Raw genomic sequence first — 24,388 nt, 5'->3', positions numbered from 1 at the left:
GAACCTCCCTCCCATCTCAAGTTTCTTAATATCTTAGGGCTAGAGGAAAAATTAAGTGATATAATGGATATAAAGCCCTTAGAACAGTGTCTGGCAATAGTAAATGCTTTGTGTTTGTTAATTATTATTCATTTGTGTGCCTTCAGCCCTAGTGTGTTACCTGATACATTCTATGTACTCAATATGTGTTCATTGAGTGAATGCCTATGTTCACGCAGAAAGAGATGAGTCTTCATTCATGGGAATGAGTCTAGCTGAAGTTCTTGTGTCTCCTGGGACTGAACAGGGCAGGGAGGAGAAATTGAGCTATAGGGCTGAGCTAGGTCAGCAGGTCGAGAGTTGGGTCAGGACATTGAGAGTTATGGGAGATGACTTCTACAGAAACTTGTCAAGAATTGAGTTTAGTGTAAGAGGTCTAGTTAGCTGATTTGACCTCCATGACTTGGTCCAGCACCAAGTATTACAACAGTACTGCTTATCACAACTACTGCTTATCAGTTGAAACCCCAGATGTAAGGATGAATTTGTGGACAGATTGTCAGCAATTGGCACTTGTGGGTGATTATAGAGTCCTTAAGAGTTGGATCCATATCAATACTACTTGAAACACTCTACAGAGTCAATCAATTTGTAACCCCCATCAAGGTCCCAATGATTTCTTTCTTTCTTTTTTTTTTTTTCCGAAATGGATTCATCCTAAAAGTCATATAGAATCCCAAGGGACCCCAAAGAGCTAAAACAATTTTGAAAAGGAACAAACTTGGAGAATTTATACTTCCTGACTTCAAAACTTAGTACTTTAAGCTATAGTAATCAAAACAATGTGATACTGGCTAAAAAACAGAAATAAAGACCAGTGAAGCAGAACAGAGACCCCTGAAATAAACCATTACACGTACAGTCAAATATCAAGGTTGCCAAGATCATTCGATGGGCAAAAGACAGTCTTGGCAACAAATGATGTAGGAAAAACAGGATATTCACATGATAAAAGAATAAAGTTGGACCCTTACCTCACAGCCTACACAAAATTTATCTCAAAATGGATCAAAGACCTAAGAATAAGAACTAAAACTATAAGACTCTTAAAAGAAAACACTGGGGGAAATCATCGTGGTGTTAGATTTGGCAATGATTTCTTGAATATGACACCAAAAGCACAGATAACAGAAGAAAAAATAGACAAGTTGGACATCAAAATTAAAAACTTGTGTTCATCAAAAGGACATGATCAACAGAGTAAAAAGGCAGCCCACAGAATGGGAGACAATATTTGCAAATCATAAATCTGATAAGGGATTAATATATTGAATACATAAAGAACACTTAAAAACGAACAATAACAGCAGCAAAAATTCAAAAGTAACCAAAGGACTTGAATAGACATTTTTCCAATGAAGAAATACAGACAGCCAATAAGCACTTGAAAAGACACTCAACATCACTAATCATTAGGAAAATGCAAATCAAAACAACAAGATACCACTTAATATCTATTAGGATGCCTAACATCAAAAAAATCAAAAGATAACAAGTACTGGTGATGATACAGAGAAATTGGAATCCTTGTGCACTGCTTGTATAAAATGGTGCAGCTGCTATGGAAAACATTATGGCAGTTCCTCAAAATACTAAAAATAGAATTATCAAGGTTCAGCAATTCCACTTCTGGGTATATGCCTCCTCAAAATTGAAATCATGAAGAGATACTTGTGTACCTATACTCACAGCAGCATTATTCCAAGAGCAAATGGAGAAATGTCCACTATGGATGAATGGAAAACAAAACATGGTACATACACACAATGGACTATTACTCAACCTTAAAAAGGAAGGAAATTCTGACATGGAACATGGATGAACCTTCAAGACATTATGCTAAGTGAAATAATCCAGACACAAAAGAATAAACATCATACGATTTCACTCTTAAGAGGTGCCTAGAGTAGTCAGATTTACAGACAGAAATCAGAATTATGACTGCCAGGGTCTAGAGAGAGGAGGAAATGGGGGCTGCTGAATAACAGGTATAGAGTTTCAGTTTTGCAAGATGAAAAAGTTCTATGGATGGATGTTAGTGACAGTTGCACAAAAATGTGAATATCTTTAAAGCCACTGAGATGTACACTTAAATATGGTTAAAATGGTAAATTTTATGATATGCATATTCTACTACAATTTTAAAAAATGCAAGAGCATAGCTGAGGTGGGGAAAAAGGATAGGGTGAAAATAGATGGGTGTCAAGTTACATTAAAGCATTTTGGATTAATTTGTTATGAAGAATCATTTTATGAAGCCCTTGATTGATGTTTTTGTTCATTAACATTTTCATCGATCAGCTTTGCTTGGACACACCTCCGTTATTATTCACATCCCTTCCATTCTCCTTGACCTCTAAATGTTGATGGATCCTGGAGAACCTCTCTATGAGACTCTCCTTTTCTGCTGGTGTTGGCGTGGCAGCGTCAGCCTCCTGTTTTCACATCTCATTTTGCTGTGTGAGCTTTCTATGAATTAACATCTCATGCCTGACCTCCCTGCCAAGCTACATGTTGACTGCAGCTGTCTGCTAGATGGTCCTCCAGCATCTCAAACTCAGGTGGGCTCAAATTAGACTCATCAGTTTATCCCTTGTTCTGCTGAGTTTCTGGTTTCCATGGAAGGCGCCACCATTTTTCTGGTGCCTCAAGTGTAAGACCAACAACTTCGAATCCCGTTTCCCTCTCCCTCCTTTCAGATCTGCTCAGCTATCAGCACCATGGGGTTTTCTATCTGTGAGCATCACATCCTGCACAGACACCCTTATTTCCCTGTTCACTGCCTATGCTAGCCCTATCCTAGATCCACTCATGAGTCTCTCCCTGTGGGTTTGCCACATCTGTGCTGGGGGTGCAGCTGTGACCTAGCCAGAGGAAAGCCAGGAAGAGGCCAGTCCTGTTCCCTCCAGTAGAAGATTAGACACTTGGATAGGGCTTACTCCAAAGAGGAGCAGAGCAGGACATGGGACAAATTGTGAAGTCCCAAGTGGCTTGTTGGAGAAGGAAATGGCAACTCACTCCAGTATTCTTGCCTGGCAAATCCCATGGACAGAAGAGCCTGGTGGGCTATAGTCAGTGGGGTCGCAAAGAGTGGGACATGACTGAACGACTAAACAGAGTGGCTTGTGGCTGAGTAATACCCTTAGGAGGTGAGGCTGGGTAAGTGGATGAGGTGTGGCAGTTGGACCAAGACTCAGATTCAGGCGAGTCTTGAAGTTCCAGGTGATCAGCGCTTTTGGGAGCAGAAGTCAAGCCTGAAATGGAGAGGGGAGGGGCAGCAGGTGCATTTCCCAGGGGAGGTGGCTGAACTAGGCAAGGGCCAGGGCAGGGGAAAGGCGTACTCCTTGGGAGAGCAGTCCAGCATCCTGCCTGGGCAGACAATGCAAGCAAGGGGGGCATTGTGTTCAGGGGCTCTTGGTCGCCCCTAGATGCAGGCTGCGTGGCAGCTCTGGGAATTCCACTGCTCTGGTCTTTACCTGTACGGACTCCTCAGTCTGGAATGTGCCTCCTCCTCACAACTTCCACATCCGCCAGTCCTACCCATCCTAGATCAAGGGTGCCTCATTCCTTGAGCTGTCACTCAATCTGCAGAGCTATGTTATTCTTTAGTGTACTTCCGTAGTCTTTTATTTCACCTCCCTTCCTGTACTGACCACTTTGTACATTGGACTAAGAGTTACTTACGTTATCAACTTACTAGACTAGAAAGCTTTTTGTGGGCAAGATTTAAATCTGAGGCTAGCACAGTTGTGTGACCCAATATACATCGGTGAGACTCGAGGTACAGTTCTTGATTTCATGCAAAAATGAATAGACTACAGTTTTCCTTTATTAGTGTCTTTAAATCAATCCTTCAGTAGCTGTCACCCTTCATGGGTCTGCGGAGTTCACTGTGGTCTTCCCACATGCTGATGATCAAATATTTCTACTTTCTCTTCCTCTGGTAGCTTGAACCCCTTAGGTTTTGGAGGCCACACGAATAGTTCTGGGCAATGTACTGTGAAGGAAAGTGACACGTGTTCCTTTTAAGTCAGAGCACTGAACCCAGGATGAGACCCTTCTGCGTGCTCTTTACCCTAAGGCATGGCAACTGGCACTGTCTAAGGCATTGGCCGCTTTGTCACCCTGAGTTCCCCGAATCAACCCCATGAACAGAACCTCTGTGATGAACATTAAGCTTGAATGAGAAATAAGCCTTTGTTGTTTGCAATCGCTGAAATGTGAAGGTTGTCACTATTGCATAACCCAGCCTAGCCAGCCCAACCCATTAACCCTGATGGTTGATCTGCTCTAGATGTGACTAGCACATCAGAGGCCGGTGGCTGGCGGGTGATCTGATGGGAAGGCAGGAGCAAGAGGAAGCTGCCTCAATGGACAGCGGAGTGCTTCTCGCATCTGTTCAGCTCCCTTGGTGGTGCCTTATTGTGGAGTGCCAGTAATTTAGATGCAGATGTGCAGGAAGGGAGAGAACTTTCCACTCTATGGGCTGCTTTCTAAATTAATTAAAAGCTGGGGGTGAGCAGAGAGGCTATTCCATTAAGTTTTTTTTTTTCTTTTCCGAGTCTGCAACAGGATTTTCTCATCAAGTACTGCAAAGTAAATGAAAGCACCGCTCTTTCCCCACATGAGTGTGTGACCCACTTCCCTGGAGAAGCTTCAGCATCTGGAAGGGCTGCTTGTTGAGCCGAAGAGCTGAGGAAAACAGCAGAGCCCAGCGTACCAAATGCTCTGTGAGCTACAAGTCTGACAAAACTCCAGGTGGATTCCAGCCTTCCAGGGCATGCAGGTATTCCTCGGGCAGAATAAAAAACAAACAAGTCCTTTGTTGTACCTTGATTGAAGGGAAGTGGGTTACCTATGTGAAACAGAGATTAAAAGTAAAAGCTTTGCAGTATCCTGTATGTGTGCTGACTGCTAAAGCTCAGGAATGTACAATGACAAGAGAAATGGGCAAGAGAGAGAGATTTAATTGAATAAAAACTCCAGGCTGTGACAGGGGTGGGCAGACACAAAGCAGTAATTAACAATAATTTTTTAAATGACGATGCAATTAATTAACATCCTGAGGATAAGGGGAGAGGAGGGGAGAGGCATTCCTCAGCCTGGAAATACTGCTCAATAAAAGGAACTTTGCATTTAAAGGGCTTCCCTGATAGCTCAGTTGGTAAAGAATCCGCCTGCAATGCAGGAGACCCCAGTTCGATTCCTGGGTCAGGAAGATCCCCTGGAGAAGGGATAGGCTATCCACTCCAGTATTCTTGGGCTTCCTTTGTGGCTCAGCTGGTAAAGAATTTGCCTGCAATGCGGGAGACCTGGGTTTGATCCCTGGGTTGAGAAGATCCCCTGGAGAAGGAAAAGGCTACCCACTCCAGTATTCTGGCCTGGAGAATTCCATGGACTGTATAGTTCATGGGGTTGCAAGAGTCGGACACGACTGACTTTCACTTTCACTTTTGCATTTAAAAAAAAAAAAAAACTGATAAGCAAAAGGCCCTGGTTATTGTGACTTTGGGGCTTCCCAGGTAGCACTACTGGTAAAGAACAGCCTGCCAATGCAGGAGACACAGGAGATGCGGGTTCGATCCCTGGGTTGGGAAGATCCTTGGAGGAGGGCATGACAACCTACTCCAGTATTCTTGCCTGATTCACACTGATCATACTCCCTTCTCCAAGAAGGAACTGCTCTAAAGCAGCATCCTCATCTGCCTCCAGGTTTGAAGATGATGGACAGTTGCATGTGCATTTTGAGCTCACTTCTAGAAGGATCCCCTCACATAAATTTCTGGGCTCCTGACCGAGGAAGCCCACTGCCCCCTTCGTAGTTGCAGGACTTGCAGCATCTGCCTAATGACTGAAATGGCCATCTTGATGGGATCATTCGAGAGTCAAGAATGATCCCATGGACAGAGAAGCCTGGTGGACTACAGTCCATGGGGTTGCAAAAGAGTTGGACATGACTGAAGTGACTGAGCATGCATGCACGCACACATTGTGACTTCAGCAAAGCTCACATCACCAACCCAAGAAAGACGTTTCTCCTAGCAGAGGAAGCTGACAAATGAATCAACCTGGAATTTCATGTCATTCTGCAACTTGTAATCATTGTATTCTCATCTGTGAAGGAGAAAGAACAGGGTAGACAGAGAAATTGGCATAAATTCACGCTTTGGGTTGAGTACTGGTCTCCCTTGAGGATGCTGGGGATGGGGTTCCAGAGCTGAGAGCCTCCCTGGGGTGGGCTTTCCAGCCTACAGACATTTACCAAGACTGCTGGAGCAGGAGTGGCAGCAGTTGGTCAGGGTGGTGTGGAGGCTGACCGTAAGCTGCTCAGGGAGGAGCTCCAAAGGCACTTCCAAAGGCACTGGGAGGCTCACTCATGAGACAGTTGCTTGGACATAAAAGGAATGTCTAAGAGCAGTAACTCTTCCCTGATTCACACTGATCACACTCCCTTTTCCAAGAAGAAACCACTCTAAGGCAGCATCCTCATCTGCCTCCAGGTTTGAAGATGATGGATAGTGCATGTGCATTTCAATTTTACTTCTAGAAGGACCCTTCACACAAATTTCTGGGCTCCTGACTCAGGAAGCCTGCTGCCCCCTTCATAGTTGCAGGACTTGTAGCATCTGCCTAATGATTGAAATGGCCATCTTGACGGGATCATTCTAGAGTCAAGAATGAAGCTCATGGCCTTTTGGAAGTCTTTTCATGACCTTGAGTTTTTCCTCACTCTCAAGAGAATCCAGCTGCAAGATGATTCGACTGAGAAGGCCTATCAATCACAAGACATTTGGGGGAGAAAACTTGCTTTATATCAATGCCACATTAGCCCAAGCCTAAATCCACTTCTGCTTTATTGACTATGCCAAAGCCTTTGACTGTGTGGATCACAATAAACTGTGGGAAATTCTGAAAGAGATGGGAATACCAGATCACCCAACCTGCCTCTTGAGAAATCTGTATGCAGGTCAGAAAGCAACAGTTAGAACTGGACATGAACAACAGACTGGTTCCAAATAGGAAAAGGAGTAAGTCAAGGCTGTATATTGTCACCCTGCTTATTTAACTTCTATGCAGAGTACATCATGAGAAATGCTGGGCTAGATGAAGCACAAGTTGGAATCAAGATTGCCAGGAGAAATATCAATAACCTCAGATATGCAGATGACACCATCCTTATGGCAGAAAGCGAAGAGGAACTAAAAAGCCTCTTGATGAAAGTGAAAGAGGAAAGTGAAAAAGTTGGCTTAAAGCTCAACATTCAGAAAACCAAGATCATGGCATCTGGTCCCATCACCTCATGGGAAATAGATGGGGAGATAGTGGAAACAGTGTCAGACTTTATTTTTGGGGGCTCCAGAATCACTGCAAATGGTGATTGCAGCCATGAAATTAAAAGACACTTACTCCTTGGAAGGAAGCAGAGATATTACTTTGTCAATAAAGGTCTGTCTAGTCAAGGCTATGGTTTTTCCAGTGGTCATGTATGGATGTGAGAGTTGGACTGTGAAGAAAGCTGAGTACTGAAGAATTGATGCTTTTGAACTGTGGTGTTGGAGAAGACTCTTGAGAGTCCCTTGGACTGCAAGGAGATCCAACCAGTCCATCCTAAAGAAGACAAGCCCTGGATGTTCATTGGAAGGACTGATGCTGAGGCTGAAACTCCAATACTTTGGCTACCTCATGCGAAGAGTTGACTCATTGGAAAAGACTCTGATGCTGGGAGGGATTGGGGGCAGGAGAAGTGGACGACAGAGGATGAGATGGCTGGATGGCATCACCGACTTGATGGACATGAGTTTGGGTGAACTCCGGGAGTTGGTGATGGACAGGGAGGCCTGGCGTGCTGCAGTTCATGGGGTTACAAAGAGTCGGACACGACTGAGTGACTGAACTGAACTGAACTGAACTGAAAGCTCAGTACAGGGTGTATTCTGGGTTTATTTACATTTTTTAAAGCTGAAAACCTCTTTTGCCACAATATCTTGTTACCTCCTGCCCAATTTGGTCATCTTGAGGATTAGAAGACACTATTCAATGTTATATCAACACAGAAATCTGATAACTTGACTTAAAACAAGGGTAGCTTTATTGAGTTGCTGCTCCTAAAGCATGTGTCACATATAAAGAGTAAGACACAAGGTGTGTGAACAGTTTTTACATTCTTGACCTTCCATTGTTGAAAGAAGCACTTCTTCAGCAGACCTGCCTCTTGCAAGTTACACACACAGCTCTAGAAACTGGCATTTCTCAGCTACACACAGAAGTGAAGACCCACCCGCACATTTACCACACTGATGGAGCAAATCAACCTAGTTCTAGGGGGTTGGTGGGAAGGCCACTAATTAACTCAACAGAAATGTACGATTACAATACAGAATAGTTCAAACATACTTTTTTCTTAAACTGAATCTGACCTACAGTAGAGATTTAAAGGAAAAAAAATCATTCACTACCACTGAAACAAACACTGAAATACTTAATAATTTATAGAACTAAAGTTAAGATGAACATTGTCCCAGAGTCAAGGCGGCTGAAATAGACTTAAGCTGACTTGGTTTCAATCAAGAAGGTACTCTTCATAGAAAGATACACTCCACCTATTACCTAGATTTCAAAACTCCCCATTCAGAAAAGAACACATTTTATGTAGGTTTTTCTTTGATCTGTTTAGGCATTTTAAACAGCTGCTTGATACTTCATGGAATTAGAAAGCTATGTATAACGCAGAAATCATTCCAGAACATATGTGCTTCCTTTTTTTTTTTTTTTTTACAACGAAGGTTATTTTTGAGAACAAAGATCCTGTTTTCAAACAAATGTGGTCATTAACTGTGGCGCGCCAGAAAACATATGGCATGTTTTGTTTCAGCAGAACCGTTCCTAACGAAAGCGACTCAGTTCCCATGAGGGATCAAGTCATGTTCAATTCAGGAGGAAAGTTCCAAGGATGGGGAGCCAGGAGCTCTGCACGACCAGCCAGTTGAAGGCTCACAGGTAGCTCTGAGTGCTCGCGATTTCAACATGGGACCAGGAGTCGGAACCTTGGTTTATGTCACAACAGCAAAGAGCTTCTAAGAGTCATGAGTCACCTCTGTAAAGGCTCTTGGCCAGATCTGCAACCTCCCACGGGCCACTGAACAAAGCAGCTATTGCTCATCCGTCTCCAGGGTCATGGAGCGCGGTGGAGACACAAAATTTCAGAAAGTCAGACCACCTTCCCACCAAAGACGACTATTTTACATTGTATTTAATAGAACCAACATCTGGGCTCTCCCTTCTTTGTTTTTCTCTGCTTTTCTTCTTGACAGCAGATCCATAAAAAGTGAAAGAACCATGAAAACATCACCGTGGGAGACAGAAAAGACTAAGACAGCTCTGACCACACGACAAGTGTCTCGGCCTTGACTGACACAGGGGCAGCTAAGACTCCGGAGTGAGAGGCGCGCTGCCCTCGCGGCCGCTGCGGCACAACACTGCGTTTGGACGGTTGAACAAGTGCAAAAAGAACGCTGCTGAGTCTCATCTGTGTAGCCTGGCCACCGCCGTGCAGCTCATGGTGTCGGAGGTGGTTTCGGAGACGGGCACGAACTCTCGCTGTCGAAGCTGGCGGCTCGGCCTTGCCACTGTGAAGAGGGGGAGAAAAACACTTAGCCGGTGCCAAGGGAAGGCACATCTCAACTTGCCAAACTCATCTGGCCCATGCACTGAATCCACTTTTCTCTGGCTTTTTGTAAGCTTTTGTGAAGTTTGCTGTTAGCCATGCAAAAACAAGGAAAACAGCTTTAGGGCAGGGGGATGAATTGGGAGATTGGGATGGACATATACACACTATTGATATTATGTATAAAATAGAGAACTAATGAGAACCTACTGTATAGCACAGGGAACTCTACTCAGTGGTCTGTGGTGACCTAAATGGGAGGGAAATCCAAGAGGAGATTGTGTATACGTATAGCTGATTCACTTTTCTATACAGCAGAAACTAATAAAACAATGTAAAGCTATCACACCTCAATAAAAATTAAAAAAAAAAAAGAAAGAAAACCGCTTTTGAGGTTCTAGTTTGGAAGACCTGATTTTTAAAAAAGACTTGCTGTAGAGATAATGAAAGCTTTCTTTAGCGTGTGGAGTGTATGTGTGTGTGTGTTAATGAGGTGCTATGACTGGACCATTTCTGAATGCTTCAGCCATTTTTCACACTGAAAATCAGATTTTGTTAGCAGCAGAAGAGGCCGTCTGCAGAGTGTGCCCTTACTGCCAAGAACCCGCAATCATGAATTATTAGCAATTTGTCTGGGAGCTGTTAGTACAGCTAAAAGTCTGATCTCGCTTCAGCGCCGGCCTCTCCTCTCCAGTCTCTGTGCTTCCTGGGGGCTTTACATTCGACTTGTGAAGAGGTAGGAGGCAGGAGGAGATGGCAGCCCCCGCCCCTCTCGGGTACCCCCACCTTTTCCCCTCTTTCTCGCCCGTCTCACAGGCTGCCGCCCCTCAGGCCAGTTCTCACCCCTCTGTGAAGATGGTGGTATAATGAGGCGTAATGGAGGGAAGAGAGGACTCAGAGTGGATGAGCCACACTTGGTCACTGAACACTTCTTTACACTTCAAAGCCAGGCAGAGCTGGAGCAATGCTTTCTGGGCGAGGATCTGACCCTGTGAATATTCTAGACCTGCTGTATAACCTCAAAGTGAGTCAATGTCCACTGCATACTCCATCCTTTCTGGGAGCAGAGGAAACACAGGACAAGGCTCCAGGGAGAGAAGTTAGGCAGGTGGGTGAGATGGCATTTCTGTCTTTCTTTTCTTTCCAGCTGTACTATGTGGCATGCAAGATCTTAGTTCCCCGACTGGGGATCGAACCCGTGGCCCCTGCAGTGGGAGATCAGAGTCTTAAGCACTGGACCACCAGGGAAGTCCTGAGATGGCCTTTCTGAACCTGAAGCTCAGCCCCTTCTGCTTCTCTCGGGCTTTCTAGGTCTCCATGTGGAGTGACGGGACTGAGGATAAGTGGATTATGCCTTTTTGCACAGTGTGTAGGGGTGGAATGGGGAAGGACAAGGTCCCGCCTCTAACCCCTACCTCACAACACAGCCTTTCTAGACAGAGTTGAGCCACTTAAGAATGAGACCATCCCAGCCAGCATCTCCCGTGGGAGCCCACAACACGGAGTTGAGACCCAGGCCTATTGATCACCTTCATGTTCCCAGATTGAAGGAAATCCTCTCTTTCAGTCCCCAGGCTCAGTTCTTCAATGGTGCCCTTGTACCCCTGGACAGGACAACCTGCAGATCTTTACAACTAGCCAAAAAAGGCTGGTCTGGAGGTATTGACGACCACCATTACACGACCTGAGCCTGAGCGGGACCCGGAGACCAGCTGGCAGATCGCCCTGGCTCTTTTGTTCTTGCAGACAAGAAAACAAAGATGCAGAGGAAGCCAACACAGCCAGTTAGGAGCAGAACCAGGATCTGAAATCAGGTCTACTAACTCCACACTCAGGGCTCCCTCCACTCCATCCTGCAGCCACCTTCCCACCGGAACACACCAGCAGAAGGCGACACTCGATGGAATAAGAAACCTAACCTCTTTGGGTCCACACCAGGTACTTACTCCTAACTCCAGGTGGCAGTCTCTCTGCTCGCAGCATCCACGTGAATGAAATCACAACCGAGGGTTTCCCTGGTGAAATATTTTAGATAAATAAATGCCTGTTTGTTGAGCCCACTGTGACTTCTGACTCAAGAGTTCTTAACCAGAAGGTGCCAAAAGATGGTTACCAATGCATTCATTAAATAGCCCTTCATTTTAGAAGTTCTCCTTTTTTCTGTTACCACCTTTAACGTCACTTTTAACGTCGGTGAAAGGTACACTGCAATTACTGGCTTCTCCCCTGCGTAAGCATGCCACTTAAACCACCTGATGGATAGGCCAGTCCACAGGAGAAAAAACGAAATGGCCACATAGAGTATTTCTTTTCCCCTTTACATAATAGCTCAAAGAGAAGTCACACAGAGCATAATTGTTTATCCAGAACAAATGAAGAAGGCACACTGGCTCCCCTGCCAGCCTCTGATTTTTCCTATGAAGATAAACAGGGAGGAGATGGGGTTCACAAACAATGGGAAGGTGAATGATTCCTGGCAGGCTTATTGTGGCGGCTCTGAAATAGCAGAGAACTGGTCCCCAGCACACCAAGGAAGGTGATTAGTCCAGGGTGGCTGTGGTCCAGTGAGATCTTTTATTGTCTGAAATGGGTCAGGTTCCAACAGATAGGTCCCATCCCTGGCAGGTGGTCTGGATTTGTCCCTTCATAGTAAAACGCTTTGGAGAAGATGGCTGGCCAACCCGGGCTCTGTATGTGGTGACAGCGATGACACGCAGCATTGAGCAAGAGTGCTGAGAGGCGAGCGGCCAGTCACTGCAGGGGGAAGGTTGTTCGCTGTGGCTTAATCAATTTTTATTCATGAAAAAAATCCCAGCAGGGAAAAATACCTTTTCAGTTAATTTGTTCCCTCGACCTGATCTTAAAACCCCAAACAAATAAGTATGGTGCCCTCTGTTCTCATTAATAAAAAAGTAATGATCACAGAGCTTGAAACCCCTCTAAAAATGGTGCAATATAAATACAGTGTTTTCTAGATATGATGCCATTCATCGTCCTGGGAGTGGGAGAATAAGGTTTTGGTTTTTTTAAATGTATTATACAAACAGGAGAAACAAGTTCCAGGAGCCAGGTTCTTGCTCAATGTCCAGAACAGGACCAAAAAGGGGACAGGATGTAAACTCTAAGGATGACTGAGATGATAAATATTCAAGTACAATGTATCACATGAATGCAAAACAGGCTTACTTTATATTATCCTGGTGGGTTTTTAGATGCATCTTTATAAAGGGACTTCAACTGTGGGTGCTAAAAGCATAGGCACACATTTTTATAAATTTGTACTAAAGAAATCCTAAGTTGCCAAGATGAATGCCATTCTCAGCTTCTTCATACAGAGACATGATCAGCTGAACAAAAAACGGAAGGCTGGGGAGTTGGGGAGGGGCAGTCTCGGGAACCTGGTGTGCGAGGTCAATAAAAAAGTAAACCCAAAGGATATGAATCAATTTATTATCTTTTCGTTTTCCATATACTGTTGCTTTCCCTTTGCTGTCTCATCAAATATTCATCTTCAAGGGCTTGGTTCTACTTTATCTTCCTTTTGTAGTCTGGACCAGGGAGTCAGAGTTCTCAAAGAAACAGGACGTGGAATCAATTATTTGTCTTAATTAGATTGTATTCATTATGGAAAATGAGTCCCAGCCCCACTGTACTACCCTGCACCCGACTTCCAACTCCAGCCACCACTGACCGGTTACTCCAGTTCGTGTGGACAGACTAACCCAGTAACAGCAATGGGTTATTGCATCTTCAAGGTTATTGCATCTTCAAGATGCGGGTTCACTCTTCGCCCAGTCATTTTAGGTCAGAGTTTCTTAGAAAAGCTGAGATGGGAAAGCTCACCCCTTCATTTTACCAACCAGGTAACTGAAGACCAGATAACTGAAGACCAGGTGGGGCAGTGAGGTGCCTGAGACCTCTCAGCTCCCGTTCCTTGCCCCCACCTCTCTGCCTTCCTGAGCATTTTAGTGTACCTATTCTATCATTAAATATCTCCTAAGGATTTTAAAGGGGGAGGACAGTTGCCACCCCCCTCCCTAGATTGAATAAGCACTGCAGTCAGTGGGGTGCTGGCTTCCCACTGGAGGCTCATGTGTAGGTGAAGGCTGATTGTGGGTACCTTACCCACACTTTGCAGAGAGGGCCGTCTGGGAAAGCAGGAGGACCAAGAGCTGGGCTCCCTCAATAAAGCTCCAGAGCTGTGGTAAAATCCAGGCAACCAGGAGACGTAAATGTGAAATTTCATGCTGCTGGAGCACCGAAGAATTGATGCTTTTGAACTGTGGTGCTGGAGAAGACTCTTGAGAGTCTCTTGGACAGCAAGAGATCAAACCAGTCAATCCTAAAGGAAATCAACCCTGAATATTCATCAGAAGGACTGATGCTGAAGTGCCAATACTTTGGCCACCTGATGCAAAGAGCCAACTCATTGGGAAAGACCCTGATGCTGGGAAAGATTGAAGGCAGGAGGAGAAGGGGTGACAGAGGATGAGATGGTTGGATGGCATCACCGACTCAATGGACATGAACTTGGGCAAACTCCGGAGATGGTGAGGGACAGGGAGGCCTGCAGTCCATGGGGTCAAAAAGAGTTGGACATGACTTGGCGAATGAACAACAACAACAAATGCTGCTGGAAACAGGCTTGACCACCCTGAGCAGGAAACGGAGCTGGTAGCTCCTCTGGGTTTTCTGCCTGCACCTTTTCTGTGTCACAGAACATGGGGGAGGAGTTATTCTGTTTTTAAGCTGAGGGGCCATGTGGTTTATTTTTTTATTAGTAGATTTTCCAATTTTTATACAACTCCTGAGACTTCTTGGCTTGAAACCTATTGCTAATAAAATGAGTGAATGATTACCTAGCTTTCTAGGCTATGGACTGGAGTCTGAAAGACTCAAAATGAGGTTTAAAACCTTCCTCAAAGTTTTAAACTCCTGCCCATAGGCTTCGACCACCCCAACGCATGTCCCAACCCATTTAAGAAAAAACAGGCCGAGGGACCATCGAGGCGATAAATGGCAGGATCTTAAACTGGTGGAGTTTGGTGGAGGTGGGGCAGATTGTAGGTGTCACTGGAAGGAACATTCTCTTTGCAGTTGAGAAAGAAATAACTAGCTCAGGACTATGTAGCAAGTGGAAAAGGGCCAGGCCTGGAGCCCGTCTCAGGACTTCCAGGCAGTGCTGTGTCCATTACATCTCTGTTAGGACCTGGCTGGAAAGTGGGTCCTTGAAGCCACACTCTCTTCTCCAGCAGTGGGGAGAACCCACATTCATGAGAGCGGAATCCTCTCTCTGGCCAGCTCCATCCACACAGTGAAAACCACCGCAGGATGGCCTGGATAGAGCCTCAGGGAACTTAGTGCTTGGACAGGGGTGGGATTTCCTGCCAGATTCTGATCTCACCCTCTTGGGGCTCTCTTCGAAACGGCTGACTTGGCTCAGGGGCTCTGTGAAAGCATTCCTGGCCTGGCGTGGTGAGCAGCTGGCCAGGCTTCCTCCAAGTTTTTATTTTCCATTTAGAACTCAGGGTCACTTTCAATATACTCCACATCAAAGCCTTCTTGTCAAGCAGGTTCCCACCATCTTCCTCCATTTCCTTCCTGCCTGTTACACCTTGGGAGAAAAGCGTGTGCCCCCCTGCACCCAGCCACCTCCACCCGCACCAAGGACCCACAAAGGTGAGGTCTCGCAGCAGCCGACTGCCATTCTCTAGCCCGCGCTGCCATGCAGCAAACATGCCAAGGGCCAAGTGCGACCTCACCCACCTCTTTGAAGGATTTCTTTACCTCCACCAAGGAGTGCCAGTGTGCGATGGGCTTCCGTGGGTACGCCAGCATCTCGTTCCAGTGGTCCCTTCCCAGGCCTTCGGCGGTGATCCCCACACGACAGACTCCAATGATCTCGTTGTGACCCACTCTAAGGGAGAAACAGAGGGCCTGGCATCGGTGATCAGACATGCTCTCAGAAAGGCAGGTCCCGCAGTCTGGGCCTCAACCCTGCTGGTCTAATTCAGAGCACTGAGCTCTTTAAACAGTTGCTTGGCAGGGCCTCAGGGTGCCAGCTGCAGTGAGACATTCCCCGGCCTCCTTGGATGGACTTTGGACACAGACAGATGAGCAAAAACTTCTAACCTTGTTTGGAATCTCAGGAATGGTGGGCAGATGGCTTGACTTTGGGGAATGGGAGTTTAAGTCTCTTCCTTTATTTGACTCAGCGAGTGCTTGAGACATCAGCACTACTTGGAAATAAATCAACCTGCTCTGAGTACCATTTCTCCACACCCAGCAGCTATGATTTGATTTATTCACTCAGCAAGAGCATCAATCATCACTCACATTTGTTCACCAAGCACCTACTATGCCTGAGAGCTTGTGCTAAAGATCCTGGATTGAGGCTTTACTGCATGGTTTTTTTTCCTCCTTCAAGCAAAAGTGACAACTGGAGAGAAGGAGGCACAGTGGCTGGAGTAGTTGGAGAATCTGTTGGGGCCAGCCCTGACAGGAGAGCAGGATTTGAAAAGTGGAAGAGAAAAAACTCATACAAGGTGAGTGAAGTCAAGTTGGATGGATACCCTGGGTCCAGATCTGGAAGGTCTTGAGAGCTCAGGAGAAAAGTTTAGACAACAGGAGCCACTGATGGTTCTTGAGAAGGGAAGGCCCAGGAACAAAGTGATCTTTTAGGAAGGTGTGGCTGGGTTGAGGCAGGGAGTGATGATGGCAGGGGTCAGTTCGGAGGCTGCACAGACATCCCCAAGTGGGAGTGGCAGCAGCAGTGGGAATGGAGAGGAGAAGGAGGGGCTCTCAAGGACAGACGCCAGAAGGAGGAACTTGGGAACAGTCAGGAACGATTTCAGGGAAATTGATGGGTGGAGAAGCCCCTGATGGCAACGAGCCCTCTGGGAAGTGAAGCTTGAGCTTCTTTGGAAATCCACACTCTTCCTCAAACTGTTGTACCTCCCTGGGTGGAGCCAGATTTGAAGCCACTGACTGCCGGAGCCACATGCGCCACAAGGTCCAAGGTCAAAGAGCCCTGTGCTGCATTGGGGTGGGAGTGAGGGGCAGGGAATCACGGCCCCCGAGGACCTTACCTACCGATCATAATCCATAACGGAGATGAGCAGGCTGACTTGGTCCATGTTCTCCGGGGGAATGTCAAAGATGATGGCCTCGTTGTACACAGGGTTGAGGGTGTTCTTCTTTATGGTGGTTTTCTTTTTCTTCAGTCTCCGCCCGTCACAGAGCAGGGACACTTTGACATATGGATCTGTGCCCATGGGGGCAGCGGGAAGGGAAGGGAGCGTGTTAAGCAGATGTCCTCAAGCACCAGGTGTGGCAGAGGGATGGGAGCCCCAGACCTACTGTTGTTCTCAGATGGTATCAGTGGGATGTTAAAATAATTAAAACACCTTGTATTTATGTTGCACACCTGTTTCTGTGGAAGCTCTGTGCTTCATAAACACAGAGTCTTTAGCGACCTCAGGCTTTCTAGGAGAGTGTTTAAAGGACTTTCGCTAATGGGGAAGCTGGCCCCAAATCAGACAGGAAACCTGCCCATGGGCATGCAGTTCACGACCCTAAATCTCAGCTCCATGGTGGCTGGCTGGCTCCAAAGGGTGCTGAAGCTGAACAAAAGCACTCTCCTCCTTTTACCTACTTGGAGACTTTTCTCTAAGGGGTTCTTGTCAGCATTAGTAACCAGAGGATAAAGTGGGTAAAAATAGAATTGATGACACCCAAGGAGTAGCCATAAGACAGAATAAATGAACAGTGACAGTCACGATGCTTGTGGGGTCCTCCCAAGCTGACAACAGGATTATGGGTCTTATTGCTCCTTCGAGCTCATTTCTCCCCGGCATCAGGGAGGAGAGGAGTGAGCCTGCTCTTGGCCTCCCTGGAAGCGGTTTCCTGCCCACTCTTGGCAGAGGAGGAGGAGAGGGCCGTGGCTGGGGGGCTGAGTGCCTCAGCGGTCTGGGACTCGGGGTGGCCAGCTGCCATTTCCTTTCTCATTGTGATCTTGAAATCTCTCCAGCCCTCAAAGAGATGTCTTTTTACTGACCTCCCATGCACCTCCCATCCTTGTCTCTTCTTTTAGTTTTCTGAATGGGTATTTCACAGTCAGCTTCCTACCCTGAAATTTTCTACTCATTCAACTGAAGCGACACCTATTGTGTCTCACCGTGCAGGTGTCTCGGTCACCGTCATAATCGTTATTTATGCTGCACAGCTCAAGACACAGGAGGGCAGCTCACAGGTAATAACAGCTTTCGAGACACTGATGTGCTGAGACGCCTTCAGCCCAGGAGCCAGGGCTCATGTGACTGTCAGGAGATGCAGGCCCAGCAGCCTGCTCCCTGGCTGCTCACTCACAAGCATGTGACTCTAACTCCCGGGCACCCAAGTACCCACGACGACCTTACGCTCCCTGGGGAATCGTTCAGGTGGTGGAAGAGGTGCACAGCTTTGGGGAAGCTACAGAGAACCTCGACACCTGATCAGAAACTCAAGCCTTAAAGGCAGTTCCAGAGTCGCCCAGGTGCGCCGCTGACTAACCACTAATGACGACAGCAGCTGTGCCTTAGCCATGGGGGTGCTTGGGTTTATGGGGGACCTGGGGAGACCACCCTGCTGGGTCTCATAACCCACTGGCAAGGTTTCTCTCAGGAGGATGCTCAGTAAAAAGGGAGGAGGAGTTCCTAGAACGGCCGTGAGACAGCTTTCTCGTGTCCTCAGGCTCTGTGCTCTATGGACACGCCCTGGACAGTGTTCAGGTCCAAGCAGACAAGCGGGAAAGTTACTTCCAAGACAGGTTGTTGACATGACAACCTCTACGCTCCTCAAGTGTGAACGCTGCCTTGGAGAGTGTCTTCAGGCTCGAGGCTGCCAAGGGCCGCTCATCCCCTCCCATGCCTACGTCCATACACTCCCACAGCAGAGCAAACGCCCACGTGGCCGGACTTAGAAATGTGTGGCAGAGCCCTCTGCCCCTGGTGCTGCCAAGTCACTTCAGTTGTGTCCTATTCTTGCGACCCCCGTGGACTGTAGCCTGCCAGGCTCCTCTGTCCATGGGATTCTCCAGGCAAGAATACTGCAGTGGGTTGCCATTTCCTTCTCCAGGGGAATCTTCCCGACCCAGAGATCGAATCCTGTCCCCTGGCTGCTGCTGCTGCTAAGTTGCTTCAGTCGTGTCCGACTCTGTGCGACCCCATAGACGGCAGCCCACCAGGCTCCACCGTCCCTGGGATTCTCCAGGCAAGAACACTGGAGTGGGTTGCCACTGCCTTCTCTGCTGTCCCATGGGCCACTAGGCAAATGCCTGATGACTAACTGGGAGATTCTCAGCTTCCTTCCCCATCTCTATTCACTCCTATGAGGCATATCTAATTTATAAAATTCCGTGGGTATTTCCTTTGAAGGAACACATAATCTCACTATCGTCCAAGAGGCTAAACAGAGATAGGACTGTTCCCTGGGTGGTTTGCGCTGGGGCAGAAGCTTGAGCTTCTAGCGGAATGCTGGCTCCAAATGATCTTGAGGTCCTTTCCTCTCCAGTAACCTAGGATGCAGCTGAGGGAGGGGCACAAAGCCCAGCATTTGTTTCAGCCTCCTTGTCATGAGGGCCATCATAATCCAGCAATTGGTATATGCCAGGCATTGTGCTGAGAGATTTATGTATATCATGTCATTTAAAATGTCAATCCTATAAAATATTTATGATTATCCCCCTTTTATAGATAAAGAATTTGAGATTTGAGAGATCAAGAAACTTGCCTAAGATTTCTATTTAGGTCTGACTCCAAAGTTTACATTTGTAACCACTAGACTCAAAGTAGTGCAGACTAGATGTGGCAGAGATAGGTGGGTGTACTCACTCACCATCCTTTTTGGGGATACTGATACTTATGATTATTTTTATTGTTTTTTATGGTCATGGTTCCAGTGGATAGGCTTAGGGAATTGACTCATGACTAGTTTAGATCAAGGAGAACAGAAAGATCCTCAGTTTTAGAGGTCAATGTCATATAAATCAAGAACAGGCAATTAATGAGCTTCATGCACCCCTGAGTTTAGGCCAACAGTAAAGCAAATCTGGGTTGAAGGCAAACTCACACTTATCCTCCAAAACAGAAGATCGAGTTTGAAGAGACCCCTGGCATGAGTGTCCCAGGTACGTCACCCTTTGACAAAGTTACCCATTCATTCATCATTCAGTACATACTTATTTAACACTTATTATGTTCCATGAACTGTCCCAGACACTTGCTTACATCAGTGAACAAGATGGAAATTCCTAGCAAAAAGAGAACCCTTGAATCTTCAGAATCAAGCTGAGATGTAATACCAGATTCCAAATGAAAACAAACAAAAATGCCCAATTCCAAACCCAGGTAGAAAAGAGAGGCAATCGTGAGAGAGAGGTTGGACTTAGCATCTCTCACCCCCAACCCTCTGGTGCGCAACAACCCACACGGTTATCCTGGCTTCACCGTAAGCACTCTCTCTCTAGCACATCAATTTAATTACACCAGAGAAGATAGTGCGGGGACTTGGGCAGCAAAATCCTATTTCCTTCAGCAGTTTTGAGAGGCCTCAGTGAATTTCTGTCCCTGCACATATTTATTTTGTTATTAAAATGAAATCTACATTGGTTGCATTTTTGGAGGAAGCCAGCTTGCTGATGCCTAAGAGCCTTGTACATGTTGGAAGAGGTTCTTTAAGCTCCCCACCACGTTCTGATGTGTGGTGGTAGCTTCTGTGGAAGGAAAAGCATCAGGGCAGGCGCTTTCAGGGGCAGCTTTCAGCCTGGAAGGCGTGGGTGATGCACAGAGATGTGGGGGCGGCAGTAGGGGGGAGGTCTGGGAGCAGAGGCATTCAAAGCTGCCACAAATACACCTGACTTTAGCGTTTCTTGGCCACCCTTCCCTGAAATTTCATTTTCTAAAGCCTAGTATCTTGTCTTCTTCCAACTGCACCAGGTTGGGTCGGGGCCCAGATGTGTTCATCTGGATCATCACCTCTTTGCAGCAAGTGTGATTATACTAAGGAAATAAGGAATGAAAGGGAAAATCTTCCATATACTCCCAGCCAAATTCAGAGGCACCTCTGGAGTAGATTTATGTTTGTAATCAGAATCTGGAGAAGAGCCTCTTAGGAGGGAGTTTTAGGAAAACAAACCAAGCATTCGCTACTTTGAGTGCAGCCCAGGCTATTCTACCTGCCTGCTTCTTGGAATGTTCCACCCTCTTCCACTTCTTGGGCTAATTTGAGTCAACTCGGGGCAGAAGGTTCCTGAGACTCTGCTGTTATATTACAACCCAAAACCCTGCACAATGACAACAACTTGCAGAATCATGGGAAAGGATCAAACCTCTGACCTTGTGTCCAGCCTGCAGGCTCTGAGGCTGCCTCCAAACAAGCGTTTCCTCAGTTGCTAGAACAGCACTTGTCTCTCCTGGTGCTGAGACCGAGGCCCAGAGCCCTGCAGGAAAACCTCAGATACAAATGCACTTTGCTTTTCAGTGACTCTGTTCCTCTGACTCACTACAGGGCTGCTGCAGGGCTTTGTGGATCAACAAACACTTAAGACACTCAAACTTGACATAACCCTTGGAAGTCCTGAGGCCTCACACCAACTAGAAAGATTTTTCCTTCTTATTTTTTCCTCCTATTTATTTGCTTCTTATCCTCTCCATCCTCCAAGAGAAAGAATGATTGTAATAGCTAATATCTACTGACTGCTCAGTCGCAGAGTTGGACACGACTGAGTGACTGAACAACAACTGACTGCTTGTTAGGTATCTGGCTCATTTCTAAGCATTTACATGAATTAACTTGTTTACCCTTAAAGCAACCTGTGTAAGGTTTTCTGTCCTATTCAGATCAGGAAACCAAAACATTACACAGCAAGGAAACGGTAGGATTGGTATTCAAAGCCGGGCCATTTGCCTGAAGGGCTGTGCTCCAATCGAAGAATACTGGCAATTCCGCCCCCTTCTCTCTGAACATCTCTCCACATCCTAAAGTCGGGACTGTGGGGAGGCCACATGGCAAGCACCTGGGTAGGAGAGGTACCTGAGTAGCCTGTGATGTCCATTGCCTTGAGGTTCCGGCATTTGATCACGGTGAGGGTGAGCCTGCCTGCTGTGGGCAGGTAGCAGAGGGAGAACATGATCTCGCCCAAATCCACACTTTCCTGCAAAGAAGCAGACAGGAGGGCAGGTGAGGGCCACACAGCTCCTATGCAGCCGCAGGGCCGCTCCGGAGCCCAGGAGAAGCTCTCTGAGGCAGAGTGCTGTAAGGCCGGATGGTCTGGCCTCTGTCCTGGGAGTAACTGGGTATAAAAGGCAGTGATAGTGACATTGGCTCTTCAGCAGACACTGTCCTGTTCCTTTCCTTCTCAGCTCTGATCAGATTCTGGTCCTGGTCCTCTTCCTCCTGCTTTGGCCTCACCTGCCCTACCTCTGCCTCTTGGCTGCAGCCCCTCCAGGCCACCAAGCCCTTGGGGGCCCAACCCTATTTTCCAGTTTTCCTTTCTCGGTCACGTGAGCCCTTGACTCCCCACCCCGCTGGCCTGTGGTCATGACAGTATCCTGTACAAGACCCACTCGGGCCAGCAGGGGTCCCCTCTCCCAGCATATCTGATTCTAGCTCTCGGCTCAGTCATTCGTCACGAGGCCCTGCCTTGGAAGCTTCTTTGTGTGCTAAGTCACTTCAGTTGTGTCCAGCTCTCTGTGACCCCATGGACTATAGCCCTCCAGGCTCCTCTCCTCCTCCATGGAATTCTCTAGGCAAGAATACTGGGGTGGGTTGCCATGCCCTCCTGCAGGGGATCTTCCCGACCCAGGGATTGAACCCTCCTCTCTTGAGTCTCCTGCATTGGCAGGCAGGTTCTTTATTGCCAGTGCCACCTGGGAAGCCCTGGAAGCTTCCTTGCCTCTCCTGAAACACACCTAGCACTCCAACTTCCAGGCTTGCGCGTGGAAGCACAAGGAATCAGGACCTGCTCAGGACATGGTACTGACCAAGAAGACACACACTTGCCATTCCATGTTTGTGCCAGGTCTCGGATCCACCCTGTCCTTATGTGTGGTCACGCTTCAGCTATGAACTCAGCCTGGAGCATATACCCTGCTGCCTCTTCTGACCCCAGAAGCATCATGACCAGGGATCCCAGGAAGTTTCTGAGCAACAGGGAATAGGAGAACTTCAAAGATGGTAAGCATGTCCGACTGTTGAGTTAAACAGCACTCTGCTGGACTGCCTCCTCTTCCTGTTCCCCAGCTGACAGAGGAGGATGCTATCACTGCAAAATCTCTCTCTCAGGCTCTGAGGCTGATGTGGGGCTCTAGGACGTAGAGATGTTTCCTCCCTTAAATCCCCCAGATCCAGGGCGGAAGAGAAAGAGGTCAGGGTTTGGGCTGGCTCTGATTTCAGGCTGGCTGGGGAGGCCTCCTGGAGGAGGTGACTTCAGAGAAACAGAGCAGTCAAGGATCGCACCAAGGTTTTTGTCTCTTCTCCTCACAAAGAACCACCCTCTTCTGGGGACTCTGAGAGACTCCTGACACTTGGCCCCTCCTGCAGAATAATTCCCCCACCCCTTCCAGAGTACGTGGTCCCAATGCTCTCCTCTAGGTGGCACTACACCCACCCTTTCCCTAGCCCAAGATTTGTCCTTTTTCAACCCACTCCCAAATCAAATCCCAGGAGTAGCAGGTGAATCCACCCAGCTCCCTGGAAAAGAAAGGGGTGGGGGTATTGTGGGTGGGGGTGAGGGGTGGAAGGGGGGTGTCTGGCTGGGGCAGAGCTGGACGCACTGTAGAGAGAGCAACCCCCACCCCCACCCCCAACACACCCTCTAGTTCATGGAGCTGAGACCAAAACACATGAACTGTGCCCTGTGAAGCTCTTCTGTGACAGGCATTTCCACCTTTGAGGCTCACAGTGACTGTGCAAGGCAGGGGGTATTGTCATTATTCCCTCCATCTCACAGACAAGAACTCAGAGGTTAAACTCGGGGGTGATGCCCTGGCCAGGCTCGTGCAGCTGGTGGGAGGCAGAGCTGGACTCCGACCCTCAGGATAGCAGCCCACCTGGGGGACATCTCAGGGTGACCCTGGCTCCTCTGGACCTTAGGCTACAACTCAACCTGTTCGTGCCATTTGGATTTACTGAGATCCTGCTAGAGGCTCCATGTTGTGTGGAGAGTGTGCTATCCCCCTCAACATGCATGAAGCCTAGAGGATTTCCTTGGTGGTCCAGTGGCTGAGACTCTGTGCTCCCAATGCAGGGGACTGGGTTTGATCCCTGGTTGGGAAACTAGATCCCACATGCTGCCAACTAAAGATCCTAAATGGCAGAACTAAGACCTGGTGCAGAGGAAGGGAAGGAGGGAGGGAGAGAGCAAAGGAGAAAGGAGAGAAGGGAGGGAGGGAGGGAGGAAAGAAGGAGCCAGGATCTCCATCTCACTCAGGTGCATCTCCTGTCTCCCTCTGGAGTCCCCTAGTCCAGGAAGAGAGAAACAGGAAGTGGCCCAAGGCAAGTGGCACAGGGGAGCGTGACTGTCCCCTCGGGCAGCAGGGGACAGGTCAGCAGTGCACCTGGCTGAATGTTCCATCTCTAGAGAAAGCACTGAGGTACAAGGAGGCCCCCAACTCCCTTGATTTCCTTATAACCCTCCAAGGTCCAATC

At 47.4% G+C, this 24,388-nt stretch overlaps 1 protein-coding gene across 7 annotated transcripts in view; it reads right to left on the bottom strand.

Annotated features, from left to right (window-relative positions):
• Positions 1 to 8,105: 8,105 nt before the first annotated feature.
• The window catches only part of SYT6 (synaptotagmin 6), a 66,142-nt gene continuing 49,859 nt past the window's right edge, over positions 8,106 to 24,388 (bottom strand). For 4 of the 7 annotated variants that reach the window (XM_070463890.1, XM_020908245.2, XM_020908262.2 and 1 more), the window contains exons 4-7: positions 21,773 to 21,893; positions 16,796 to 16,967; positions 15,470 to 15,620; positions 8,106 to 9,665 (exon numbers count right to left, since the gene is read on the bottom strand). In XM_070463890.1, coding sequence (XP_070319991.1) covers positions 9,594 to 9,665; positions 15,470 to 15,620; positions 16,796 to 16,967; positions 21,773 to 21,893 — 516 coding nt within the window. In that variant the 3' untranslated portion in view covers positions 8,106 to 9,593. Of the gene's footprint in view, positions 9,666 to 11,649; positions 11,719 to 15,469; positions 15,621 to 16,795; positions 16,968 to 21,772; positions 21,894 to 24,388 lie in introns of all 7 variants that reach the window. The other 3 variants (XR_002316718.2, XR_002316722.2, XM_070463891.1) reach the window with 3 other exon arrangements.

Source organism: Odocoileus virginianus, unplaced genomic scaffold, assembly GCF_023699985.2.
Source record: "Odocoileus virginianus isolate 20LAN1187 ecotype Illinois unplaced genomic scaffold, Ovbor_1.2 Unplaced_Contig_8, whole genome shotgun sequence".
Lineage (NCBI taxonomy): Eukaryota > Metazoa > Chordata > Mammalia > Artiodactyla > Cervidae > Odocoileus > Odocoileus virginianus.
The sequence above is the reverse complement of the archived record's forward strand: the minus strand, read 5'-3'. Positions and strand labels throughout refer to the sequence as shown.